Genomic DNA, 17,465 nt, shown 5'->3' on the forward strand with positions numbered 1-17,465 from the left:
AAGTACCTGCTACCTTAAAACATTTTGAGGCCAAAACATGGGCACAAATTCTATATAGGGCACGGGAATATTCATAAAGACCCACTAGAAATCATATAAACAAAATTCCTGCAAAACTATTATAGCTGCTCCCAAAAGAACACTAAATGCCCAGTTAAGGATTGAAACAGGTATGCCTCAGATTAATGTAAGAACCTGGAAACTGATGATTATCTATTGGCTAAAAATGCATTTCTTTCCAGAGGGACTGATCTCATTAGTGTTGACTGATAACTTCCCCTCCCCCCTGGAAACACATGATAGACCACAAGCTAGGCTCTTATGGGCTCTCCCTGATGTTCTTAATATCCCTTTGACCAAGCTAAGCAAAGTAGCTATTAATAGAATAAAAGACATGTTCCACTTAGAACTAAATAGGATGCCTCTCCAGAGTAGGAACAGAATTAAACGGTGTGTGAGAACCAGCAAGATATTTAAAGGACCTGATATTTCTGAAACATAGAATAGCATTCTTCAGAGCCAGATTTAACATCCTCCCCTCAGCACTCCTCCAGGGCAGATATAAGAAGACCCCAATAGTGGAACGTATATATATGTGGTAAAGGCGTGGCCAATTCAACATCACTCCCTCTCACCCAGTCACATGACACCCTCCCCCAGCCATGTCTTCCCAGGTTTTTTGGCTCCTGGTGTTTTCTGTGGGAAACGGGTATCTCTCTGTTTCTGTCTCTCTTTCGTCTCTCTTTTCTCTTTCTCTTTCTCTCTTTCTCTTTTTCTCTCTCTTTCTTTCTCTCAGTCCTTCTTTATCTCTCTCTTTGTCTCTCTCTGTGTGTGTCTCTCTGTGTCTCTTGCTCTCTGTCTCTCTCAGTCTGTCTCTCTCTTTCTCTTTGTCTCTCTCTTTCTCTCTCTTCTATCCATCCTTCTATCTATCCATGCTCTCCTGCCCAGCTTCATGTGTTGTGTGAATCCAACCACAACCAATGCATTGGCGATCCATGCAAAATAAGGCAACTCAACCTGGATCCTGTCAGGGGAAACACCTCCCCCTTCTCTGTCCCTCCATGGCAGGGGCCGGAGCAGGCCAAGGGCAGCTCCCTCCTTGGAGGCAGCCAGTAAGCAAACAATCATGGCGCTTCGGCTGGGAGGCAGCAGGAGCAGGCAGAGTGTGCACCTTCTCTGCCCCTGCTGTGCCATGTGGAGAGTCCCAGCAGGGTCTCCTCACTCTGCCCCAGGAAGGCTCCAACTGCCACCACCACTGCGTTCCCTGCCAGATAGCAAGGCAGGGAACACAGTGCCTCCCAGGTGGAGGGGGGCTGGGCCGCAGTGAGAAGCGGGCCTGGGGGGGGGGGGGTAAGGCAGACGCTGCATTGTCTGTCAGCTATCTGCATAGAGGCGAGAGGGACGTGCAAGCTGAACCTTTGGAGCCGTGTTTGGTGGAGTGTTCTGTCCCCCCTCGCCTCCGTCCAAGCAATGGCTTAATTAGCCGGCACTATCAGCTCTGGCAGCAAAATAGCGAGCGTCTGCCAAGTGTCTCTGTTATCTCCTCGGCGATGAGTCACCCAGGAACAAACAGTACTTCAGCTCTTAGTTAAGCAATTAATTTGCCTGCGACGAAGAGGCACAGCAGCTCTTGCTGCCTTTATATCCTGTGGGGTGTGGCTCCATGACTCAGCACTTCCTAGGCCTGCCCCATCCCTGCTTCTCTTGTTCCCGCCTCTCCTGCCTACAAAACCTAGGGTCCAGCCAGGCCTGATTGCCATCAGCTGGGTCTGGAGGCGTGGCCTGGGGAGGGGAAGAGTCAGGGGACGGAGGCCTTGTTATGTCAAGGTTCCAGAAAAACCTCTTCGGGTAATAAGGGGAACTGCTAGCACTATTAGATTCTGGATGTACTAGATGCATGATCAGTCCCGAACTAGTAGAAAAATGGAACTAAGGTTGAGAACCCTAAGCAGGCCCATAGCATTTGCCCAGTTGGATGGCAGTGTGGCAGGGGAGGACCCGCCCATTTCGTAACAGAACCCATAGAAATGATAATAGGAGACCACCGAAATTGAACTTCATAGTAGCCCCTGGAATGGACCAACCTTTGGTACTAGGACTGTCATGGTTGCGAAATGGAACCCCATATTAACTGGAGAACGGAGTCTTACGGTTCCGCTCAAGAGCGTTAAAAGGAGGAAAAGGGGATCCAAGAAGAGTCCTCCACTCCTCTGCTCGCAACAGAATACCTTATGCCACCAGACTCCAAATTTTGGGCTTAGACAACTTAGAACTGCACCACTGTCAGTCTGACCTAAGCATAGTACATTAAATTATCAGCTATAATGTCCTACCTGTCCATGACTACTTCAGCTTCAACGCAACAATACACGAGCACACAGTTAAATACAAACTTAAGGTAAACTGCTCCAAACTCGATTGCAGAAAATACAACTTCAGCAACAGAGTGATCAATGTGGAGTACACTACCTGACTCTGTTGTTTCTTCCCCAAACCCTCAAAACTTTAACCTTAGACTGTCTACTGTCGACCTCACTCCTTTTCTAAGAGGTCTGTAAGGGCGTGCATAAGCTCACCAATGTGCCTACTGTCCCTGTCCTAATGTCCCCTTTTATTTGTATCCATTTCATGTATTCATAATCATGTTTATACTTATATCTGTTATCTAATACATACTTGGCAAAATAAATAAAGTACCTGCTACCTTAAAACATTTTGAGGCCAAAACATGGGCACAAATTCTATATAGGGCACGGGAATATTCATAAAGACCCACTAGAAATCATATAAACAAAATTCCTGCAAAACTATTATAGCTGCTCCCAAAAGAACACTAAATGCCCAGTTAAGGATTGAAACAGGTATGCCTCAGATTAATGTAAGAACCTGGAAACTGATGATTATCTATTGGCTAAAAATGCATTTCTTTCCAGAGGGACTGATCTCATTAGTGTTGACTGATAACTTCCCCTCCCCCCTGGAAACACATGATAGACCACAAGCTAGGCTCTTATGGGCTCTCCCTGATGTTCTTAATATCCCTTTGACCAAGCTAAGCAAAGTAGCTATTAATAGAATAAAAGACATGTTCCACTTAGAACTAAATAGGATGCCTCTCCAGAGTAGGAACAGAATTAAACGGTGTGTGAGAACCAGCAAGATATTTAAAGGACCTGATATTTCTGAAACATAGAATAGCATTCTTCAGAGCCAGATTTAACATCCTCCCCTCAGCACTCCTCCAGGGCAGATATAAGAAGACCCCAATAGTGGAACGTATATATATGTGGTAAAGGCGTGGCCAATTCAACATCACTCCTCTCACCCAGTCACATGACACCTCCCCAGCCATGTCTTCCCAGGTTTTTGGCTCCTGGTGTTTTCTGTGGGGAACGGGGATCTCTCTGTTTCTGTCTCTCTCAGTCTGTCTCTCTCAGTCTGTCTCTCTCAGTCTGTCTCTCTCAGTCTGTCTCTCTCAGTCTGTCTCTCTCAGTCTGTCTCTCTCAGTCTGTCTCTCTCAGTCTGTCTCTCTTTCTCTCTCTTCTATCCATCCTTCTATCTATCCATGCTCTCCTGCCCAGCTTCATGTGTTGTGTGAATCCAACCACAACCAATGCATTGGCGATCCATGCAAAATAAGGCAACTCAACCTGGATCCTGTCAGGGGAAACACCTCCCCCTTCTCTGTCCCTCCATGGCAGGGGCCGGAGCAGGCCAAGGGCAGCTCCCTCCTTGGAGGCAGCCAGTAAGCAAACAATCATGGCGCTTCGGCTGGGAGGCAGCAGGAGCAGGCAGAGTGTCAGCCTCCACTCCACTCTTCATTTATTTTTAAATGATTATATCAGTAGATAGAATGTAAAATGTTTATTTCTGTATTATAAACTTTTAGGATCATGAGGTGAATCATACCACCGTCCGGGGTAAGGGAAAAGAGCTTATTATTAGTGTCGGCTGACATAACTGGGAGGAGGGGTGATTAATGATTGAATGTTATCAGCGCGCTTTCTAACCGACACTGCATTCCTGAGTTGACTGACATCCAGAGACCTGTGGAAGAAGATTACCACGAGGGGCCGTGAAGGAGTTGGCATTGGACCAGACCAGCCTGACCTCCTGGAGGAGGAGGGACAATTGGGGGGATATGATATGTTTGCCATATTTTGTCTCAGTTCCAGCTTTGCTTGGCTGCTAACCAGACTGTAAAAGTAAAAGTACTTGTTTCCATACCAAATGGAGTCAAGGTGAATTCTTTCCTATTTGCCGTCGGGGGTAGCCTGACATTAAGCTGGAACTCACATCATGTCTACCAACCAGGATTGCAATCGCAATACCGGGGAGAAACCCAAATGTGATGGAAGGCCTGCTGCCGGCTGAGCTGGGGAGGCGTCCGGAGGAATTTTGCTGACACTTTTAACCCTGAGCTGGAAGTTTGCAGAGCTCGGTGGATTGAGCAATTAAAGCTGGAAGAGGAAGGTGGGAACCAAGTGCGAAGAGTTTCAGCCTGGAGTAACAAAAGAAAAAGAAGGACGGTGAGACTTTCGGATTGGCAGAGAGAGAGATAACAGACAAGCGCCAGCTGGAGGAAGCCTTCGTCTTTTCCGTGAAGTGAAAGTAAGGCTAGCTGTTCGCCAAAGGTATGAATCCCTGTTCAGTCCTCCAGGGGGAGGGAAGAGGAAGATGAAATTACAAAGAGGCCCGTTAGAGGTGATTTCCAGGGTGGTGAGATTCCTGAAGAGACGGAAACTCTCTCCCAGAGGAAGCTGAATTGGATGGGGCAGGCGCCACCTGCTGACCAAGCAAGGCGCGCAGGGAAGGAAAAAGCCAAAATTCCCCCATATTAGAAAAATTTGATGGAAATGCGAAGGAGCTGGAATTGTTCCTGGCGATAGTGAATGACCACATGTTAGACTGGGGAGATTATTGGTCACAGGCAGCACAAGTTAGAGCTGTGACCCACAATTTGACCGGAAGAGCAGCTGCATGGTTTGTGTCGCTGTATAAAACCACTCCCCTACTGCAAAACTACGAGCATTTTATTACGGCACTAAGGAGGAGGTTTGAGGACCCCTGGCAGAGCAAAAGGCCAAAGGTCGAATGAAAACCATCAGGCAAGGGAGGAGACCGGTGGCTGATTATACCCAGGAATTCAGTGATCTAGTCCCTTGATGAGAGGGTGGTCGGAGGTGATCCTGGTGACATTTTCAAAGATGGTCTGAATGGAGATCTCTATGAACTGTGTCGAGCACGAGCCTCTCCAACCACATTGTATGGCTGGTATACCCTGGCAGCAGAGATGGAAATTGAACTAGTGAAGGACCGTGGCAGAAGGCAGCGCACTGGAAGACCTTACCGGCCCATTCTCCTGGGTGGCCCTCAAGGGACACGCCTAGACCAGAGGGAGGAGACAACGATCGACTGCGTGCTACAGATGTGGAAAGAGGGCCACCGGGCAGCCGACTGTCGAGTGAAGTTGGTTCCAAGCGCGACCTCTGGTGGTGGGAAGGAAGCAGTGAAACCAACTGCTAAGGCGCGAAAACCGGCAAAAGTGGAGGAGGCGTTGCCAAGAAGGGCACGCCCATCAAGGAGGATGGCGTCGACCGACACTGATGACAGCAAAACCACATCAGAGTCCGATGAAGACTTTCTGGTGAGTTGGGCACGGGGGCCCTTGGACATTCCAGTCAACCTGCATGTTCCCTCCTCGGGCAACAAGGGGGAAATGTTAGCATTATTAGATTCGGGATGTACTAGATGCATGATCAGTCCCGAACTAGTAGAAAAAATGGAACTAAGGTTGAGAACCCTAAGCAGGCCCATAGCATTTGCCCAGTTGGATGGCAGTGTGGCAGGGGGAGGACCCGCCCATTTCGTAACAGAACCCATAGAAATGATAATAGGAGACCATCGCGATTTTAAACTTCATAGTAGCCCCTGGAATGGACCAACCTTTGGTACTAGGACTGTCGTGGTTGCGGAAATGGAACCCCCATATTAACTGGAGAACGGGAGTCTTACGGTTCCGCTCAAGAGCGTTAAAAGGAGGAAAAGGGGGATCCAAGAAGAGTCAGACCATGGCCATGCTCCAAGATAAATGGGGGGCAATGGTTGAACGGATAGATGGGGAGGAAAGGATACCTAAGGAGTACTGGGACCTGCGAGAAGTCTTTAGTGAGAAAGCATCAGACGTTCTACCTCCCCATAGGCCTATTGATTGTGCCATCGACATCCTACCGGGGTAAAACTTCCAAAACCAAAAGCTTATCCCATGACCCAAAAGAATTGGGAGAGCTACGAAATTCATAGACAAAAACCTAGAGCGGGCTTTATCCAACCAGCTAGGCCTCGCGTGGCGCCAGTGATGTTCCGGGAAAAGAAAGATGGCTCATTTCGTCTTATAGTTGACTATAGAAATTTGAAACGCGGTGCGCCAAAACATATACCCCATGCCACTCATGAAAGATATGTTAGCACACTTAGCGAAGGGAAGTTCTTCACCAAATTGGACCTGCGAGAAGCCTACTACAGAGTCCGTATAAAGGAGGGGATGAATGGAAAACCGCTTTCAACTGTCCACTAGGGTGTTTCCAGTTTAGTACTGCCTTTTGGTCTGCAGGGGCGCCTGCAGTTTTATGCAACTGATAAATGAAATACTCCATCAGCATTTGTTCAAAGGAGTTCTTGTCTACCTTGACGACATACTCATCTATACAGAAACAATGGAAGAACATATTAAACTAGTAAGAGCAGTTCTCAAAAGTTATTATCTGCTGAACTGTATTGCAAGCTATCCAAATGTGATCTCCATCAAACCAAAATAGACTACCTAGGATATCGCATCTCGGCTGATGGGTTAGAAATGGAGCCAGGAAAAGTGAAAGCTGTTTTGGAATGGGCCCCCCCACGCACACGCAAACAGCTCCAAAGTTTTTAGCATTTGCAAATTTCTATCGTCAATTCATCCCTCCTTTGCTCAAATTGCTTTACCAATCACTAACCTCTTAAAACTAAAGGAGACACGAAACCCAAACCATCATTACCCCTCGAATGGACAATGGAATGTCAAGCAGCATTTGAAAAATTGAAACGACTCTTTGCCGCCGAAGCTATTTTAAAGCACCCTGACATGGATGTTCCTTTTGTAATACAAGCTGATGCAAGTGATGTAGCAGTCGGAGCCGTCTTGCTCCAAAACAATGCTGATGGTAATTTACAACCCTGTGCTTTCACTTCTCGAAAATTGACTGAAACCGAAAGACGATGGGCTATTTGGGAAAAAGAAGCGTTTGCAGTTCATTGGGCTCTACGGACATGGAGACAATTCTTAGAAGGTTCAAATCATCCTTTTGAAGTTTGGACTGATCACAAAAATCTGGAAGCGCTAAAGACTCCTAGAAAACTTTCGCCTAAACAAGCCTAAATGTCAGCCTCCACTCCACTCTTCATTTATTTTTAAATGATTATATCAGTAGATAGAATGTAAAATGTTTATTTCTGTATTATAAACTTTTAGGATCATGAGGTGAATCATACCACCGTCCGGGGTAAGGGAAAAGAGCTTATTATTAGTGTCGGCTGACATAACTGGGAGGAGGGGTGATTAATGATTGAATGTTATCAGCGCGCGCTTTCCTAACCGACACTGCATTCCTGAGTTGACTGACATCCAGAGACCTGTGGAAGAAGATTACCACGAGGGGCCGTGAAGGAGTTGGCATTGGACCAGACTAGCCTGACCTCCTGGAGGAGGAGGGACAATTGGGGGGATATGATATGTTTGCCATATTTTGTCTCAGTTCCAGCTTTGCTTGGCTGCTAACCAGACTGTAAAAGTAAAAGTACTTGTTTCCATACCAAATGGAGTCAAGGTGAATTCTTTCCTATTTGCCGTCGGGGGTAGCCTGACACAGAGTGTGCACCTTCTCTGCCCCTGCTGTGCCATGTGGAGAGTCCCAGCAGGGTCTCCTCACTCTGCCCCAGGAAGGCTCCAACTGCCACCACCACTGCGTTCCCTGCCAGATAGCAAGGCAGGGAACACAGTGCCTCCCAGGTGGAGGGGGGCTGGGCCGCAGTGAGAAGCGGGCCTGGGGGGGGGGGTAAGGCAGACGCTGCATTGTCTGTCAGCTATCTGCATAGAGGCGAGAGGGACGTGCAAGCTGAACCTTTGGAGCCGTGTTTGGTGGAGTGTTCTGTCCCCCCTCGCCTCCGTCCAAGCAATGGCTTAATTAGCCGGCACTATCAGCTCTGGCAGCAAAATAGCGAGCGTCTGCCAAGTGTCTCTGTTATCTCCCTCGACGCCGATGAGTCACCCAGGAACAAACAGTACTTCAGCTCTTAGTTAAGCAATTAATTTGCCTGCGACGAAGAGGCACAGCAGCTCTTGCTGCCTTTATATCCTGTGGGGTGTGGCTCCATGACTCAGCACTTCCTAGGCCTGCCCCATCCCTGCTTCTCTTGTTCCCGCCTCTCCTGCCTACAAAACCTAGGGTCCAGCCAGGCCTGATTGCCATCAGCTGGGTCTGGAGGCGTGGCCTGGGGAGGGGAAGAGTCAGGGGACGGAGGCCTTGTTATGTCAAGGTTCCAGAAAAACCTCTTCTGCATAAAAAAAACTCAGAAGCCACTGTCTTTCAGAGTTCTTTACTAGCATAAGGAAACTGGCACACGAGTGAAGTTCCAAAACTGAACTTCCGGATTCTTTTCCCAGTTATACAAACCCCAAGAGTCCCACCCCCCTAACCCCTTTGCTGGTCACATGGTCCCACGTTCTCCCAGTTCATTCGAATATCTTCCCGCCAGTCCTCCTGCAGATGTGAACACCATCCGACCTTGACCGCTTGAAGAATGTTACCATACCCCTCAACCCCCCTTCTTCCCCTCAGGGGAAAAATGTGGCAGTGTCTGGAACCCTAAGGCCTAGTATGGTTTCCAGGCCTGACATGTTATCTCTTCCACCTGGCCTGCCTCTGGCTCCTGGAGCTGAGCCAGGGAAACCGGTGTTCCCGAGGTAAGTCCTGACGGCCCTTCCCCCTTACTTTTCAAGTCACTTTCTGGCAGGAGGCCTGTCTCGGGGGGCACAGACACAACATGGACGCTTGGTGGGGCCGGTTAGCGGGGAGGCAAACCCTGGCCTGTTTGGTTCACTTCAGTATGAGGTGGGAATGCAGAAGGCAGAGGAAATCTGTGCCTCTGGCGTTCAACTCTCAAAGACTCCTTTGCATCCCAGAATTTAATCCTGCACTTACTTGCTTTCCCTTTCTTTCTCTATCCCTCCCTCCCTCTCTTCTTCCTTCCTTCCTTCCTTCTGATTCTGATTCTCTGCACCTCATCTCTTGCTGGGTCTTGTGGGTGCTTCTTCTGGCTCTTGTTGGTGCTCCACATATCTCAGTCGCCAGGGAGACACACAACCTGCTCTCCCGAAGAAGAGCCAGAAGAAGCACCTGTGAGACCCAGCAACTCCTGCTCTGGAATATGGAGTGAGTCTCCATTCCCTGCCATCGCCCTTACCTTCTCAGGCCAGGCAAGGAGTGACTGGGAGGTGAGGGCAAGGCCAGTCAGAGGTGGGATCACCCGAAAGGGAGCCACAGCAGAGGGCCGAAACAACCGTGTGTGACTCTGGAGCCGCGGATTGCAGACACCCGCTTTAACTGATAACATATTTATTTTTAGTGTCATATAGAAGAGATGAAATGTGGTCTGAGCGGTATGAATATGAAAGATTACCACGAGAAAGACTTCCTCCACGTCCTGATGTAAGCAGATTGCTAATAGTTATGGGTTTCTCTTTTTAATCTTTTTAGCTGTTGATTAGGAATTTAAATTTATGATCTCAAACTTATGGGGATTACAGTACACACATGGACGGACATTCAATTAGGAGGCCTACAATGGTTCACAATGCTGTGTTTTATAAAACTTGGTTTCATTCCTAATATGTCCTTCTTAAATACCTATGTTGGGCTTTGTAAAATGCTTTTTAATGGAGCTTTTATCTTGATTATGTGAGTCTCTTACTTATCCTAGAATGGACAAGCAAGAAGGAGAAACAAATCCTTTATATCCAATCTGTGTCCGCCTTCCCCCCCCCCAAAGGCTTTTTTTTTTTCAGTTCACAGCATTCCCTTCCGTATCAGTGGATAAAAATCAGTATAGCATCCCCCTCTCCCACCGCTTCTTATGCATACACAAAAGTTCCTTTTAAAATTTGAGAAGGAACAGAAATCCTAACTCTACCCATGATCATGATGTGGCCTTGCTCACTTTGCTTCTCCTCATCCAATGTGGTAATTGTTTGTTGATTTGTATCCCGCCTTTATTATTACAAATAACTTAAGGCAGCGGACATATCCAACACACACCTCTTCCTATTTTCCTCCTATTTTCCACATAATAACAACCCTGTGGGTTGGACTGAGAGTGACTGGCCCAAAGTCACCCAGTTGGCTTTAATGGCTAAGATGGGACTTGAACGCTGCCTTAAACACTAGACCACACTGACCTAATTGTCCTTACCAAAAAATTATTAATTGGGGTCTCTTGCCTATCCATGGTTTATTTGTTGGATTCTAATATAGATGAGCTGAGTTTGGCTTTTTTTTTTTTTTTTGGCTTTGCTTTGATTTTTTTTTTAAAAAAAACCAAGCTTCCTTTCTCCAAGGCACTGTTTCCAGCTGCCTCAAAATACTACTGCACACTGTAACCTAAACTGGACAAATACAGGTTCCCTAAGGATCTGATGCGGGAGAGATAAAATAGGGAGATAATTGTTAAAAGCCCAGGCCTGTACTTTATTTTTGGTTTGATTTTTTTAACTGCATAAACTAATTGTTTTCTCTTTTCAAATGCAGATTTTCTTATTTCATTGGATAGCTCAGGGTGCAGTCTCAAATTTGTACCACCATATTTTCTGCATTCCATTAGAAAGTCTGTTTATTCAGGATGATGCCAAAAGCAATGGTTATTTTGCACAGAAAAAGATTTTTTGTTTTATGTGCTATTATTTTTCCCATATATGCTATTATTTTTTAATCCTATTTAGGTCTAAACAGTTACAGCTAGGTAATTTAAAATTTTCTAAATAATGTTTAAATAATGGTAAAGATTTTATAACATGGTAGTTGATACTAAATTTGGAGAAAAACAATTAGTTCAAGTATTCATTTTTTTTATGAGCCTAGTATAATCTATTGTTTCGTTAAATACACATTTTCAATCTTGTTAAGTTCAAGATATTTCATCTGCTCTTTAACAAGAGGCATGAACTAAAGCAAGATTGTATCTTGATTTCTAATATATTTACTGGCTTTATTAAAACTTCAATATCCATATTAATCTTTGAGATAATTTTTATTATTTATAATTTTTAATGATTGCTATTGTATATAATTTTAGGATGACTACCATCGAGTAGTCAGTTTTGCATCCAAGAAACCACCACTTCCAGAAAGACCTGGTGAAGGAGGCTATAGTAGATATGAATATGGCCATGCTCATGTAGGCTATAGAGATTATGGTGAAGGTCGAGGTTTTGCCCACGAACGAAGAAGTGGACTACCACATAGAATTGTGAGTTTCCCTTTTCTGATGAATATGTGGCTGGAAGCTAAATGTTCCACAATTGTTAGATACAGCTCTGTATTACATTAATAGCACTTAAAAATAATTTGGATATTTAAACTTTATGCTGTAACTCTATGAACATACTGTACTAAAGCAACTGTGCTTTTGAAAGCTTGAAGATTAATGCTTAAAGCTTCCATCTCTCTGGAGAAAACATGAGAAGGAGCATTCAGAAGAGGAAGAGAATTCATTTACAAATATTGTCTGAAGGCAAATAATAACATTGGATGCATAGCAATCACCAGTGATTGACCAACGATATATTGACTATTTCTTGTATAGCAATATGATAAATCAGCCTATTTTTGCATTTAATATTTGTTCAATGGATAGTTCTTTTTCCCTTTAAAATACATTAAATACATATTAGTGGCATGTTAAATTTCTTTTAATCAATTTTGGAAGAAATTATTTTAAAAAATTGTTCAATGGTGTTTCACAGTATCCTATTGCTTTTAGTTTCTTGAAACTAAATTTTCTGATTCTATTGTAGGATGATCCAGGATATAGATGGTCAAGAGAAGACCATTCTGATAGTCGGCCACCTGATTATAGGTATTGTCTTTCAATTTAGCTACATAAAGTTCTAAAGTCTCTAGAATAAAAAATGGAAACACTGTTTGTGTACATTTAAATTAACTGGGGCTCTTAAGATTTGTCTATAGACACCAAGGAGAATCCAGCAAATTGAAGTCTTCAGTGACAGATAATTGCCAAAAAAGCAGGCTAATGAATCCTGAGAACCATTATCATTTGAAAGAAATAGCAAAGCATAGATGAGATTTTACATGATTTGAAAGAGACAAATATCTCAGTCTTTTAAATTTGAAAAATAAATGTTTGCTTACTGGTTTAATTTCATATTAAGTAGGATACCAAAAGGTACAAAATTTAAAGCAATGAAATGTTGACATGGTGCAATGAAAGTATGCATCTTGAAATATGGATATTCCTCACTTAATGGGCTCGCATTCAGTGGCTGTTCAAATTTATTACAATGCTGAATGAGTGGTAATTATGAGCAATCCTTGAAGATATGACCATCACAGTACCCCTGCAGTTACATGATCACAATCTGTACACTTAACAAGTCTGGAATTAAAACCATCACACTGACCACATGTTACATGATCACAATTTCTGACCATCCCTGCCAGTTTTTCACAAGCAATGTCAATAAGGAAGCCAACAGGAATTCAGAAGTCACAATCACACAGTCTTTGTTTAATGACTTGTGATAACAAAGTCATTAATGACTTGCTTAACTATGGCAATCAGGGACTGCCAGGATTGCCATCACTAAGTAATGCAATCACTTTACAACTGCATCGCTTAGCAAAGGAAATTCTGGTCCTGCTTAGAGTCATTAAGTGGGAACTACCTGTATTCTTTTTAATTTGCTATAGTGCTTATGCCTTCAATGTAATATTATTTATTATTTTAGTATGATTGATTTTGTTTTTAATGACCATTACGCTATCTAATAACATAGGACATAAAGGTAAAGTAAAGGTAAAGGTTCCCCTCGCACATACGTGCTAGTCGTTGCCGACTCTAGGGGGCGGTGCTCATCTCCATTTCAAAGCCAAAGAGCCAGCGCTGTCCGAAGACGTCTCCATGGTCATGTGGCCGGCATGACTCAACGCCAAAGGCGCACGGAACGCTGTTACCTTCCCACCAAAGTGGTTCCTATTTTTTCTACTTGCATTTTTACGTGCTTTCGAAACTGCTAGGTTGGAAGAAGCTGTGACAAGTAACGGGAGCTCACCCCATTACTCGGCAGCACTAGGGATTTGAACCGATGAGCTGCCGACCTTTCGATCGACAAGCTCAACATCCTAGCCCCTGAGCCACCGCGTCCGTTTTAACATAGGACATAGAGTTTTGTATATATTGTATAGGACATATACAATAAATGTAAGAGCTCACTCTGTTTGTAAGGAGTGATGGGATAAAATTCATCCAAACCAGTGTGCAGGTCTGATCCAGGGTTATTGGAAATGTTTAATTGCAGTTATTTCTGCCCTAAGGGATCCATTCAGACCTTTAACTTAGCTTTTCAGTTTCCAAAATTAACCTTCAATTACTTTTTGTTGTTTTCCAAAAACATTTTTTTTTCTTTTTAATCCTTAAATTTACATTAAATTTATTTTATCCAAGATAGAAAAAAACTTTCCTGGCATGAGTGAATCTGTCTTTGAGAAGGTTCTTAACATCCAGAAAATCAGTAATAAGCAATTCCTAAAGAAGTTAAGAGAGGAAATAGATGAATCTGCTATCTGAAGATGCTCAACCATGGCTTAAACAAATGATTCCCAGTGCTCTCAAACCAGCTGAAGATTAGTATTTGTGGGCAGACTCTGTATGGAACAAACTTATGAATGATCCTTGTCCTCTCCTTGATCTGGAGAGGACAAACAGTCTTCTCTTATTGCTGTGATCATTGCCTCCACTCTCATGGAGCTGTCTTCAGCTTCTCTGGAAGCCCCAGACTTTTTGTTCGGTCGATGTTCAATTATACTCTACATTTGCAGATTTCTACTTCTTTGGTTGTTACAGAAACCTCTTCTATTGAATTTCTATATATTATAGTATTTGGTTATATTACTTTCAGGGTCTATCTTGCTAAGTTGATGCCAATACTGTGATTGTTTTATTGTTAGCTACAACCTTGGAAAAACTTCATGCAAATTACATTTGTTTCAATGCTGAAGAGCCTCTAGTGTACACTAGAGGTCGTTTTTCCTCTATTTACCTTTAAGTGGCTGAATCTGTGTTATTTTCTGGAGGTCATGCACTTAAAAAAAGTACTTGAAAGAGACAGAAATAAGCATTAAATAAATTGGGTTTCAGGTTGCTTTAAATAGTTCCTTTTTATTGCATGCAATAAAATGGCTGTAAAAGCCTAGAGAGGAGGTGAGAACTCTTCAATACATTGAAAAATACCTCTTCACCTATTTCCTAGTTGTAATGGACAGCCCTAATCTGGATCTACTTTGTGTGGACACTTATTAACTTTATGAGTATCTCTACAGTTTGAAGTTTTATTATCCTTATATATTTTTCCCTAGTATATCGTGCTTTGATTTAATGGCCAAATGCAATGTTAACTTTGGCTATTTAGTTTTCTAGTAAGTAGAATTTTGTTTTCATTGGACTTAAATTGGTCATTATATAAAGTATGAAAGTGTGAAACAAAGGAAATAAATATTTTTTCCCTGAACAATGACTTCCATAAGGGTAAAACATAATGATTGATAAAAACATAGAGCTGCATCAGGAAATGTTCTGCTTCTTATTGTTTAGTAAATGGGTTTAGACAATTGTTACTACAATCCAAGAAAATATAAAAAAGATTTTCAGTCATAAATATGTATGAAGTCCTTTTTTCTTAATGGGAAAATATTTTAAAATGTAAAAAATATATTAAAAAATCTTACAGATTCCTAGCAAAGAAACAATACTTATTTTTGAGACAGCTCAAAATTCGAACTTGCCTTCTACCCTGTAACACTTTCCATTATACACTTCATTGATACTTTTTTTCCCTGCTTGAGTAATTCTTTTTTTATTATTATTAAAAAACTCTTGATTTTCATTGTATTTTTTCCTTGTCAGTTAGAGAATTGAGAACCTTGTCTAAGGAAAGATTCAGAAGAAGTTTGGTCTTTACTTGGCGCTCTTGCTGAATAAATGAATCTTTTTATTTGTTTATTGCAATGATTTTTAAAGAGATGGCATACGACGGAAACCTATATATCCTCAGTATGCAAGAGATCGCTCCCCACATAAAAGGGATTCCCCTTACTTCAGAGAATCACCGATTGGCCGAAGAGAATCTCCTCACAGCAGATCTGGCTCCAGTGTCAGCAGCAGAAGTTATTCACCTGATAGAAGCAAAGCCTACACCTTCCATCAATCCCAGCATAGCAGAAGTATGTCATCTTTATATAAAAGAAATATTTCCCTGAAAGGTAATGTAGGATTAATCATTCAAAAAAGAAAATCCAAAGCCATGAGCTGGAATCCTTGCAAACAAAATCTACCGTACTCAAAACCGGAAAAATTCAATCCTTGGCACCATGTAGATTTACATTTTCTCAAATGAAAGAATGTTTCAAGTAGCAATTTTTCATAGTAATGAGCAACAAACAAGAAAACACTTTAATCTTAAAGGACACAAGGCAGACAAGAAAAGAAGACACAAAGGGAGTGGGAAGGAGAGGAAAAGCAAGTGGTTTCATTATTTATCTTGTCTATACATCATTTCAATACACACGTTTTGTTGGTATGTAATATTGTGAATTCTCATTTCATTGAGATTTTTTTATATTATATCTTTGTTTACAAAGTAAATAAGATCTGCTTTAAAAATTTATCTAACTCAGCATTTCACATTTCCTTATTATGTATGTCACTACATATTTTCTTAAGTTACTCAAGCCACAGGTTAATAATTTAAGGATATCTCTGTAAGCATCTTGATGAGATCCAAAGAGTCCTTATCCATCTGAACAATGAAGCATGCTAGAATAGAATAGAATAGAATAGAATAGAATAGAATGGAATGGAATGGAATGGAATGGAATGGAATGGAATGGAATGGAATGGAATAGAATAGAGCTGGAAGGGACCTTGGAGGTGTTCTAGTCCAGCCCCCTGCTCAAGCAGGGGAACCTATACCATCTCAGACAAGTACCTGTCCAGTCTCTTCTTAAAAACCTCCAGGCAAGCTGTTCTATTGTTTAATTGTCCTCACTGTTAGGAAGTTTCTCCTTAATTCCAGGTTGCTTCTCTCTTTGTTTAATTTCCAACCATTATTCCTTGTCCTGCCCTCTGGTGCTTTGGAGAATAATTGGACCCCCCTCTTCTTTGTGGCAGCGTCTCAAATACTGAAATACTGCTATAATGCCACCCCTAATTATTCTTTTCTTTAGACTAGCCAGACTCAAAACCTGCAGCTGTTCTTCATATGATTTAGTCTCCAGGCCTTTGATCATCTTTCCAAAATGCTTTCCATTTATACATTCTTCTTTATCCCTGCCATCTCTTGGTCTCCAAAACTACTTCCAAGAAAATGGGGGAAGTCATCTGGATAATGAAGGAGATGATGATGGGAAAACAGAAGGAAACATTAATTGATGAAAATAATTTTCCACTTAAAGGATGTTACACACAAGTGTAACTTCCCTTGAGCAGTAGTTCTGTCCCTGGATATCTAGGAAGCAGTCTCTGTATAATGAACCTGTCTTGAGTTAGGAATATAATAATTATGTGAACGTGTTTTTATGATCTGCAGTGAAATTGCTCCTAGAAGTAATACAATATTGTCACTTGATTTTATTTAGGAAAATACTAAAGATAAGCAATGAAATAATATGACTCTCAAAGCAAAGATACATTAGAACTTTTTGACAGCTTTACTTGAATTGAGTTTGTACATAATTGCTTCACTTAGTCAGTGTGTTGCATAATTGTATATAATTGCAATCTAATTGGCTAATGGTTAATTCAGGAACATTAAAAATATAAATATCCTTTTAAAAGTAAGTGTTCTTTTGGGTTAACATAGATTTTTTAAATTATATATTCCATTCCTGTAGGTGAACAATATATTCCATTCCTTTCCCCAGAATAACATTTCTCTGAATAGAATGTTGTACAACTGACTCTTGTCAGGAACGTGGGTCCCACCATACTACAAACATCGTTTCCTATTTTTTTCTGAGAAGAACTCTGAACTTTATATTTTATTCTTCATCATAGTTATATCTAAACCTTTATAAATTCAGTCACATACCTTATATCCCATCTAAATTTTTAAACAGTATACCTATCATAGCTAATAATCA

At 42.3% G+C, this 17,465-nt stretch overlaps 1 protein-coding gene across 7 annotated transcripts in view; it reads left to right on the plus strand.

The window, feature by feature from the left end:
• The window catches only part of PPHLN1 (periphilin 1), an 85,891-nt gene that overhangs the window by 47,691 nt on the left and 20,735 nt on the right, over positions 1 to 17,465 (plus strand). For 6 of the 7 annotated variants that reach the window (XM_058190138.1, XM_058190136.1, XM_058190135.1 and 3 more), the window contains 4 exons: positions 9,664 to 9,746; positions 11,386 to 11,559; positions 12,107 to 12,168; positions 15,346 to 15,548. In XM_058190138.1, coding sequence (XP_058046121.1) covers positions 9,664 to 9,746; positions 11,386 to 11,559; positions 12,107 to 12,168; positions 15,346 to 15,548 — 522 coding nt within the window. Of the gene's footprint in view, positions 1 to 8,793; positions 9,002 to 9,663; positions 9,747 to 11,385; positions 11,560 to 12,106; positions 12,169 to 15,345; positions 15,549 to 17,465 lie in introns of those variants that run through there. The other variant, XM_058190139.1, reaches the window with a different exon arrangement.

Source organism: Ahaetulla prasina, chromosome 7 (assembly GCF_028640845.1).
Source record: "Ahaetulla prasina isolate Xishuangbanna chromosome 7, ASM2864084v1, whole genome shotgun sequence".
Classification (NCBI taxonomy): domain Eukaryota; kingdom Metazoa; phylum Chordata; class Lepidosauria; order Squamata; family Colubridae; genus Ahaetulla; species Ahaetulla prasina.